This window comes from Bombina bombina, chromosome 9 (assembly GCF_027579735.1).
Source record: "Bombina bombina isolate aBomBom1 chromosome 9, aBomBom1.pri, whole genome shotgun sequence".
Classification (NCBI taxonomy): Eukaryota; Metazoa; Chordata; class Amphibia; order Anura; family Bombinatoridae; genus Bombina; species Bombina bombina.
In genome coordinates, this window is record NC_069507.1 from 42,680,164 (window position 1) to 42,691,615 (window position 11,452).

Here is an 11,452-nt window from a genome sequence, read left to right on the forward strand (position 1 = left end):
AAGTTTTATGCATACAGTATAATTCCAGTGAAGTGCCATTCCCCAGAATACTGAAGTGTAAAATATACATACATGACAGCCTGATACCAGTTGCTGCTACTGCATTTAAGGCTGAGTTTACATTATATCGGTATGGCAGAATTTTCTCATCAATTCCATTGTCAGAAAATAATAAGCTGCTACATACCTCTTTGCAGATTAATCTGCCCGCTGTCCCCTGATCTGAAGTTTACCTCTCCTCAGATGGCCGAGAAACAGCAATATGATCTTAACTACGCCGGCTAAAATCATAGTAAAAACTCAGGTAGATTCTTCTTCAAATTCTACCAGAGAAGGAATAACACACTCCGGTGCTATTATAAAATAACAAACTTTTGATTGAAGGTATAAAACTAAATATAATCACCATAGTCCTCTCACACATCCTATCTAGTCGTTGGGTGCAAGAGAATGACTGGGAATGGCAGTTAGGGGAGGAGCTATATAGCAGCTCTGCTGGGTGAATCCTCTTGCATTTCCTGTTGGGGAGGAGTTAATATCCCATAAGTAATGGATGATCCGTGGACTGGATACACTTAACAAGAGAAAGATAGATAATCCCTTTATTACCCAATCCCCAGTTTTCCATAACTAACATGGTTATATTAATACACTTTTTATCTCTGTGATTACCTTGTATCTAAGCCTCTACAGACTGCCCCCCCTTATCTTAGCTCTTTTTACAGACTTGTATTTTAGCCAATCAGTGCTGACAGGAGTGTACACAGTGTTGTCTATATGGTACGCATGAACTAGCACTGTCTAGCTGTGAAAAACTGTCAAAATGCGCTGAGATAAGAGGCAACGTTCAAGGGCTTAGAAATTAGCATATGAGCCTAACTAGGTTTAGCTTTCAACAAAGAACACTAAGAGAACAAAGCAAATTTGCTGTCCCTTTAAAATGTTTGTTCTTGCATTGTCTTTATTATGCATTTGTTGATTATGCAGTTCTACTGTATTTAATGGTCCTTTAAGCTGTATTTGATAATGATTATCTGTGCTTTTAATTGCAGGAGGCCTCAGGATTGTCCACTATTAAATCTCAATTAGACGAGCTGGGGGTCCCTCTCTACGCGGTGGTTAAAGAGAACATTGGCTCCGAAGTTGCAAATTTCCAACCCTACTTCAAAGGAGAGATATTTCTTGATAAATCGGTACTTGACAACGTCACAGCCATAATAAATGCCTCGCATAGTTATTGTTTTTGTTTTGAGCTTTTATTTACTGGGGACAAAAAGGAGATTGTAAAACTACAGAGCTGCACTGTACTTATTTTTTATTTTTTTTGTTCATATGAACGGGCACTTTTTTTTTTTTTTTTAAATAAGCTTTATTGTAAGAATTTGCATAATACATCAAGGCAGAAGAATACATAACAAATGATTTGGCACATAAACTCTGTAGTAGTTCTGCCGTATCATACAGCTAAAGTTCTTGGTTAATATAAGGATAACAGTCCAATAATACAAAGGGTAATTCAATTTTATAGGTGGGTTGTGGGCCTACCAGCTTGAGCTTGTTATACATTAATTTTATATTTCAACAACAACGCATTACTGGTATTGCCATAAAGGACAGCGGGAAAGTAAAAAGGGGGGATAGGTATAAGGACAGAAGAGGGGGAGTGCAGGGTGGTGTCTAGGAGGGGGATTGGGAGAGAGAAAGAAAAAGGGGGGGTGAGGGGGTCGGGAGGTTAACCACTTTATGGTAAGGGGGAGAAGGCATAGTGGAGTCAGAAGCTCCAGTGCACTAGGCCCTGAGTGTTATTTACGTGATCAAAAACCCTTGCCGTACCATGCTAGTTGCATGAGTTAATGTGTTGTAATTTACCCTGTTTTCCTGTAGTGGAAGCGCTCCAGCCGGAGCAAATCCCCCAACCCTGGCCCTCCATTTCTGCAAAGTAGGCGCACAAGTCATCTTCCAGAGCTTAGGCACCAGCCCCTTAGCTGCACCCAGCATTAGAAACAGCAAGTGATATCTTGCTTCCCCTTCCGTTTTGGGGAGGTCGTGGTATAGCAGGTGGTTTGGGTTAAGTGGGATAGCTAATTGAAGGACGTTACCCATTTCGGTGTATACCTCATCCCAGAAGGACATAATCCCAGGGCAGGACCACTAAACATGCATTAATGTTCCCTCCTCTCCGCAACCCCTCCAGCACTCCCCATTCATTGTTGGATAGATTTTCCTCAGTCTATGTGGGGTGAGGTACTATCGGCTCAGGAATTTATAGTGCATTTCCTGTATCCTGGTGGATACAGATGCCTTTTTGCTTCTCTTAAAAATATTGTACCAGTCCTCTCTGTCTATTGTATGCCCTAACTCCTTATGCCATGTGTGCGCAAATGATGGTAGGCTATGCTCTTCCCCCCGAGATGAGTATTTTGTATAACTTGGAGATGAGATGCCTTGGGGGTTGGCTTGCTACGCATAAACCTTTAAAAGTTGTTTTCTGCCTGTTGAAGTGGGTTTTACTTTTGTGCGTAGTATAGAAATGTGTCAATTGGAACGGGCACTATTTTAACAAGATTATGATTTTTATTTTTTTTTGCCTGTGAAAAATATGCGGTAAAAGCTGTTTTTAATTGAAAATAATAAAGCTTCATATCTCCCAACCCTTCCTGGGGGGTTCTGGGAGCTGACTTTTGTGTATGAGGCCATGGGGGATCTGGGTAGGGTTGGACAAAGGCTCATTGACTGGGCGCCATGTTTAAAGGGACACTCAAGTCAAAATAAACTTTTATGAGTCAGAGCAGCAATTTTAAGACATTTTCCAATTTACTTCCATTATCAAATATAAATATATATATTCACACTTTTTGGGGAACAAGATCCTACTGAGAATGTGCACAAGCTCATAGGGTATACGTATACTAGTCTGTGATTGGCTGATGTCTGTCACATGATACAGGGGGCCGGAAAATGGGAGAAAAAATTAATTTGTCAGAAATAAATCTACTGGTTATTTGAAATTCAGAGTAGGTGTTATTGCATTGTTTTTTTATTATGTACTTGTTAATTATGTAATTGTGCTGCATTGAGTGGTCCTTTAACTGCTGTTCTTTCATATGAATTATACAGAACATTTTAACACTGTGTCCCTTTTAATTCTGCTGCTCTTTGATTATTTTAGCATGATCTGAATATACTGTATAACCAGTTGAATGAGCGTTATGGAGTCTGTATATGATTCTGCTCAGTCAGCCCAGAAATTCACCCCTCCTCAGAAGTGTATATCAAACAATTTATATTTTTCAACTGTTTTGTTAGAGAAGTTTTTATATTTTAGGAAAGTGCAGCACATTACTTTTGTTTTCTAGAAATGAGGGCACTGATTTCTGTCCTCCACCCAGTCATGAAGTGCACTGTCCTTCCCCTACTGCAGTGTGGAAGGTAGGGAGCTGTAGTTCCCAAGCGCATGAGTAGTGAAAGGCTAAAGCACAAGGTCATTGCCTTCATGATATGCAAGGCAGGCCTTACATGCACAATTTAATACATTACTCAAAGGCGTAATCCCTTTTATACTGGGTGCGCCAATTACTATAATCACAGTCCAGAAGTTATTGGAGATGATCCGGGCGGCTTCAGTCTGAAAAATATAAATAAGAGGGCGCCCCAATGGTGAAGTATGTCACTGTAGCAGAAATCACAGTAATATAACCATGCCATACTCACAAGTGAAGGTGCAAATTAGAAGTGCCGAAAAAGCAGGCTGAACCTCTTAGAGCCATCCAGCTTACTCTCACTCTGGTACACGCTGACCTAGGCAAGACTCCAAATACTGTGTCATGAAGTAAGATGAGGTCTCACATCCAATGCAACGTATCTTGTCAGGTACAAACACCACTGTGATCGAGTTTGGCAAACCCTCCCTGGTGTAAACGCCACTAAGAAAAATAAGTAGAACTTCCTCCCCAACCATATTTCTCAGTTCAAGGCACAAATTAAGATATATATTTCTTTTAATAAAACAAAATAATAATAAAAAAAATATATATATATATATATATATATATATATATATATACACACACACATACACACACACATACACACACACACACACACACTTAGCACTAGTTAAGTCACCTGCTGCTCCCAACAGAGACTCAAAAGTGCTGCCCCCTCCCAATGTGCTGCCCTAGGCAAGTGCCTTGTTTGTCTAGGCCAAAATACACCCCTGATGTCAGAGTGTTAATTATAAGTATAAAATAGTTCATATTTGACTATACCACAAACTACTGAAGGGTGATTAGATTGTAATGCTCTTTACATGTAACCCAGCATGCTTTGGGTGATTTTCTTTCACTGCGTTGCTGCTTCTTTATACTCTGTAAACACGAAAATACATTTTAATTTTCGTCTTTAACACCTTTGCAGAAACGCTTCTATGGACCACAGAAGAGAAAGATGATGTTTTTGGGTTTGATACGACTGGGTGTCTGGCAGAACTTCCGTCGGGCCTGGAAAGATGGTTTTGAGGGAAACTTGGAAGGAGAAGGATTGATCTTAGGTGGCGTGTTTGTCATTGGCTCAGGAAAACAGGTAACTCATTGTGCACCTTTATAATATGACTAATTTAATAATTGCTTCTTCATCAGTCTCAATGTGTAAGATAGTTTGTAGCATGTAATGATATTAAATGGTAGCCTGTACAAATGCAACTATTTATAAAAAGGATTGAAAAGTAACTTTATTAAAGTATAATTTGTATACATAAATATTTTTTCATAAGCCCAGTTGAGCTACAAACATCTAGTATTGTCATTAATCTCCCAATATTACAAATCTGTTAGCTCTACATACACAGCTGAAATGTGTCCATAAACCAGCACTGTACATGATATTAAATGTTACCTAGGAACATCATACTCATTAGATTTAGTTTGTAATGCACGTTAATTAAGTTTAGTAATTTCAACCACATTCCAAAGAAGATAAAGGTTAAGATTAGTTGAAATAATTTTGAATTTACATACACTTGGCCATGCTTTGTTAGCCAAGTGGATGTCAAGAGACTGGCCAACAAATCTGAGACTTTTAAATAAAGAATATTAATTTTCTATTGAAGGGCACATATAGAAAGTAAAAAATGTAAGAATATATTAGAAGGATGTGTGTGTGATATAGCTCAAAATGTTTAGTAATAGATAAACCAAACTAAGAACACCAGCACACAAAACATATCACCTGGGGCAAGTGCAGCTGCTCTTAAAAGTGCCATAAAGTCAAAATTAAACATTCATGAATCAGAGCATAAACCTAGGTAGGCTGATAGGAGCTTAGGAGCATACACATGTCTTTAGCACTCTAGGGCAGCAATATTTGCAACTATATATATATATAACATTGCTTTAAACCTTTTTGAAAACACTGCCACCGGATGGCTAATGACACGTGCACACTCCTGAGCTCACCTAGGTGTATCCTTTAACAAAGGATACTAAGATTTGGAATGTGTTTCCTTATCCATAAAAATGACAAAAATATGATGCAATCCTGAGGCGTCAGATACTGAGGAATCTGGATCTGAATGCAAACCAGACACTACCACAAATAACACTGATGAAGAACCTTATTTTATCACCAAAACAATCAAATAATTAACTCAAAAGATTAATGTCCCAACCACCCAAGAACAAGCTAAAAACAACCAGGATGGAACTGACCCTGAACCATGTATTCTAGACATTACTTATATTGCCCAGAAATTCCACTTTTTTCTTAATCAGCTGGTATGAATAGTAATGTCAATAATTTAAAACCAGCAGATTTTTTTCAAAATGTTTATCAGTTGTTATCTTGAACAAATAGCAGTAATTCCCAGATCAAAATATGAGATGTTATCCAGGTTTCTCCATGTTCCTGACAACACACGTCCTACCTTTTTAAATGATTAGATTATTGACTGTTTATAACAAATCCGACCACTAACTGAATATTGTTTGCTGAGGTGTATACCCCACAAAACATTGTGTTGTCTGATCCTATTTGAAGGCACAGTCTACACCAGAATTTTTATTGTTTAAAAGATTGATAATCCCTTTATTACGCATTCCCCAGTTTTGCATAACCAACAGTTATATTAATATACTTTTTACCTCTGTGATTACCTTGTATCTAACCCTCTGCAAACTGCCTCCTTATTTCAGTTCTTTTGACAGACTTGTATTTTAGCCAACAAGTGCTGACTCTATCTATATGGTACACATGAACTAACGCCTTCTAGTTGTGAAAAAAAATGCATTCAGATAACAGGCGGCCTTTAAGGGCTATGAAATTAGCATATGAGCCTCCTAGGTTTAGCTTTCAACTAAAAATACCAAGAGAACAAAGCAAAATTGATGATAAACGTACATTGGTAAGTTGTTTAAAATTACATGCCCTGTCTGAATCATGAAAGTTTAATTTTTACTTGGCTGTCCCTTTAAAGAAATAAAAAGATTTAAACCGTATTTACCATATAAACACATTATTATTATTATTATTATTATTTATTATTATACTTTATTTATGAAGCTCCAACATATTCCGCAGCGCTGTCCATGGATACAATTCATTTAAATAAAACAATGATATAAAACTTGTAAGAGACAGGACACAATTTAGAAACGCATACAGGAGGAATAGAGGGCCCTATTCCTGTGGGAATTTACAATCTAGAATGGTCGAGGTGAGGACTGCAAGTTTGAGAAAGATGTTAATGCAGCATTAGATGAGGAAGTGAAATGATTTTATTATTGAGTTGGGTGCTCGGCGTCTCTGAACAGAAAAGTCTTCAGGGAGCATTTAAAGGAAGACAGATTAGGGCAAAGCCTGACAGCATGAGGGAGAGTGTTGCAGAGGGTAGGTGCTGCACGACAGAAGTCCACTCCTAACATTTTATAAACTGAGATTTTCACTGGATAAATTCAGTATTTTAGAGTCTGTAAAGGGAAGGATTATAACCTGACTGTCCATCTTGCTTAAAGGGACATGAAACTCAAAAAGTGTATTTTATGATTCAGATAGAGCATATGATTTTAAACAACTTTTTAATTTACTTCTGATATCTAATTTGCTTGTTGAAAAGCATACCTAGGTAGGCTCAGGAGCTGGGAGCTAGCTGCTAATTGATGGCTGTACATATATACCACTTATCATTGGTTTACCAATGTGTTCATCTAGCTCCCAGTTGTGTATTGATGATTTTCTCTGGGATCAAGCAGTCACTTTTTAGATTAATTACAGGGTCATGGTTTGACTCTTGCAGGGGTGTAACCCAGCCTCTCTGGTAATAATGGACAAAACACAATTTTTCAAGTTAACCTTTTAATGCCGTTATGCCGTATTCCGTCACGACACTGGGCTTTAAAGCCGTTATGACGGAATACAACGTCATTGCAAATGGCTGTCCTGAAGCCTACTAGGCTTGCAGGATTTGATTGTGGTCTGGAGGGCGTTTCTAGCGTCTTAGGGACGCCCCCAGACCCGATCCCATAATTGAAATCTTGCGATCTTTTGCACAATCTCGTGATTTCCATTTGAGACTGATGCACAGTAAATAAAGAACATTTAAATACTTTCCCCACACATAATTAAGCATTTTATGGGGAATAAAATATTTAGGGAGTTTTAGCTTTCTTTAAAGGGGCATTAAACCCCAAAAATTTACTTTCATGATTCGTGTGGAACATATAATTTTAAACAACTTTCCAATTTACTTTGAAATATGAAATGTTCTTTGTTCTTATTGTTATCCTTTGTTGAATAGCAGGGAGGTAAGCTCAGAAGTGTGCACATGTCTACAGCACTATATGGTAGCAGTTTTGCAACAATGTTATACATTAGCAAGAGCACTAGATGGCAGCACTACTTCCTGTCATGTAGTACTAATCTTATACATTAGCAAGAGCACTAGATGGCAGCACTATTTCCTGTCATGTAGTACTAATGTTATGCATTAGCAAGAGCACTAGATAGCAGCACTATTTCCTGTCATGTAGTACTAATGTTACACATTAACAAGAGCCCTAGATGGCAGCACTATTTCCGGTTATGTAGTACTAATGTTATACATTAGCAATAGCACTAGATGGCAGCACTATTTCCTGTTATGTAGTACTAATGTTATACATTAGCAAGAGCACTAGATGGCAGCACTATTTCCTGTCATGTAATACTAATGTTATACATTAGCAAGAGCACTAGAGGGCAGCACTATTTCCTGTCATGTAGTACTAATCTTATACATTAGCAAGAGCACTAGATGGCAGCACTATTTCCTGTCATGAAGTACTAATGTTATACATTAGCAAGAGCACTAGATGGCAGCACTATTTCCTGTCATGTAGTACTAATGTTATGCATTAGCAAGAGCACTAGATAGCAGCACTATTTCCTGTTATGTAGTACTAATGTTATACATTAGCAAGAGCACTAGATGGCAGCACTATTTCCTGTTATGTAATACTAATGTTATACATTAGCAAGAGCACTAGATGGCAGCACTACTTCCTGTCATGTAGTACTAATCTTATACATTAGCAAGAGCACTAGATGGCAGCACTATTCCCTGTCATGTAGTACTAATGTTATGCATTAGCAAGAGCACTAGATAGCAACACTATTTCCTGTCATGTAGTACTAATGTTATACATTAACAAGAGCCCTAGATGGCAGCATTATTTCCTGTCATGTAGTACTAATGTTATACATTAGCAAGAGCACTAGATGGCAGCACTATTTCCTGTCATGTAGTACTAATGTTATACATTAGCAAGAGCACTAGATGGCAGCACTATTTCCTGTCATGTAGTACTAACCTTATACATTAGCAGGAGCACTAGATGGCAGCACTATTTCCTGTCATGTAGTACTAATGTTATACATTAGCAAGATCACTAGATGGCAGCACTATTTCCTGTCATGTAGTACTAATGTTATACATTAGCAAGAGCACTAGATGGCAGCACTATTTCCTGTCATGTAGTACAAATGTTATACATTAGCAAGAGCACTAGATGGCAGCACTATTTCCTGTCATGTAGTACTAATCTTATACATTAGCAAGAGCACTAGATGGCAGCACTATTTCCTGTTATGTAGTACTAATCTTATACATTAGCAAGAACACTAGATGGCAGCACTATTTCCTGTCATGTAGTACTAATGTTATACATTAGCAAGAGCACTAGATGGCAGCACTATTTCCTGTCATGTAGTACTAATGTCATACATTAGCAAGAGCACTAGATGGCAGCACTATTTCCTGTCATGTAGTACTAATCTTATACATTAGCAAGAGCACTAGATGGCAGCACTATTTCCTGTTATGTAGTACTAATCTTATACATTAGCAAGAACACTAGATGGCAGCACTATTTCCTGTCATGTAGTACTAATGTTATACATTAGCAAGAGCACTAGATGGCAGCACTATTTCCTGTCATGTAGTACTAATGTCATACATTAGCAAGAGCACTAGATGGCAGCACTATTTCCTGTCATGTAGTACAAATGTTATACATTAGCAAGAGCACTAGATGGCAGCACTATTTCCTGTCATGTAGTACTAATGTCATACATTAGCAAGAGCAATAGATGGCAGCACTATTTCCTGTCATGTAGTACTAATGTTATACATTAGCAAGAGCACTATATAGCAGCACTATTTCCTGTCATGTAGTGCTTCAGGCATGCACACTAACTATCTAGGTATCTCTTCAACAAAGAATAACACGAGTATGAAGCAAATTTGATTTTAGGAGTAAATTGAAAACTTTTTTTAAAATTTGTATTCTCTATCAAAATCATGAAAGGAAAAAATGTGGGTTTCATGTCCCTTTAAGGATTGACAGATGTTACTGCAGTCATCAGGGCGCAGCTCAGCCTTTTTATCCTGCCGGTGACTTTGTGTTAATAAGATTAATGACCTGCAAAAGAAACTAACACAAGACAGCAGCTAGAGAGGCTCAGGCAGGGACTCAGCGCATCGGCCGTTCTTGTCGGCAATCTCCTATTTTGAGAAATAATTATTTTTTTGTATTGATTTTATACAACATTTTTTTTTATTATTGTTGCTTTTCTTGCTTGCTTTAGGGCTGAGTTATTTGTAAAGAAGTTGGGGGGGGATTTAAAAAGGAATTAAAGGGACAGTAAACATCTTACTATTTTTTAAATAAAATCTTTAGTTCTGTGTGATGAAACAACGTTGCAATATATTTTCATTACTTATTTTGCCTCCTTGTCATGTAATTTAGCTCTGAAAATAAAGCAGTTTCTAACTCTGAGACCTTGAAATGTACCTGCTGACTTCTCAAGGCTAACTCTGCTACATATATGTCTCTAATTGGCTTTTTCAGATAACAACTACAAAACAATTCTCTTTACACTAACTTTATGACTGTAACGCCTTTTTGTATGTGGACCAAATAAGGCAAATGGTGGGTGGAGTTTGTTTATTGAAAAATAACTGCAGTAAAAAGGATGTTAATTTGTCAGTCTCCACCAGAATTTTTATTGTTTTAAAAGATAGATAATCCCTTTATTACCCATTCCCCAGTTTTGCATAAGCAACACAGTAATATTAATATACTTTTAACCTCTGTGATTACCTTGTATCTAAGCCTCTGCAAACTGCCCCTTTATTTCAGTTCTTTTGACAGACTTGCAGTTTAGCCAATCAGTGCCTGCTGCCAGATAACTTCACGTGCACGAGCACAGTGTTATCTATATGAAATACATGAACTAACACCCTCTAGTGGTGAAAAACTGTTAAAATGCATTCTGAAAAGAGGTGGCCTTCAAGGTCTAAGAAATTAGCATATGAACCTCCTAGGTTAAGCTTTCAACTAAGAATACCAAGAGAACAAAGCAAAATTGGTGATAAAAGTAAATTGGAAAATTGTATAAAATTACATGCCCTATCTAAATCATGAAAGTTTATTTTGGTCTAGACTGTCCCTTTTTAAGATTTGGCTGAAATGTTATTCTATAGCAACACAACAGAAATGTCTTGTAATTTCAGGGTGGTTACTTCCCTTTAAGCATGATCGCTGCCACAGTGTGTTTGTGTTATGGAATAATTTAATATTTTCTTTAAAATATCAGTTGGGAGTTTGTGAAAATTCTGTAACAACCACTGCATATTATCCACTTCACTAATATAAATGGTCCTTGGTGTGTTGGGATGTGTGTGTGTGTGTGTATAATATATATATATATATTAGGGCTGCAACTAACGATTATTTTCATAATCGATTAATCGGCCGATTATTTTTTCGATTAATCGGCCGATTATTTTTTCGATAAATCGACTAATCGGATAAAAAGAGAATCAATAATAGTTTTCTATATTTTAAATAACATCCACATAATGAGTGTTACAAATCTAAACTTCAGACTAAAACTTTACATTAACATAACTGTTTCTTCA

At 37.2% G+C, this 11,452-nt stretch overlaps 1 protein-coding gene across 1 annotated transcript in view; it reads left to right on the forward strand.

Moving 5' to 3' along the window:
- Positions 1-11,452, forward strand: part of PRXL2A (peroxiredoxin like 2A) — an 86,707-nt gene that overhangs the window by 66,715 nt on the left and 8,540 nt on the right. Inside the window, exons 4-5 of the mRNA XM_053692065.1 lie at positions 1,053-1,193; positions 4,417-4,581. Coding sequence (XP_053548040.1) covers positions 1,053-1,193; positions 4,417-4,581 — 306 coding nt within the window. The remainder of the gene's footprint in view (positions 1-1,052; positions 1,194-4,416; positions 4,582-11,452) is intronic.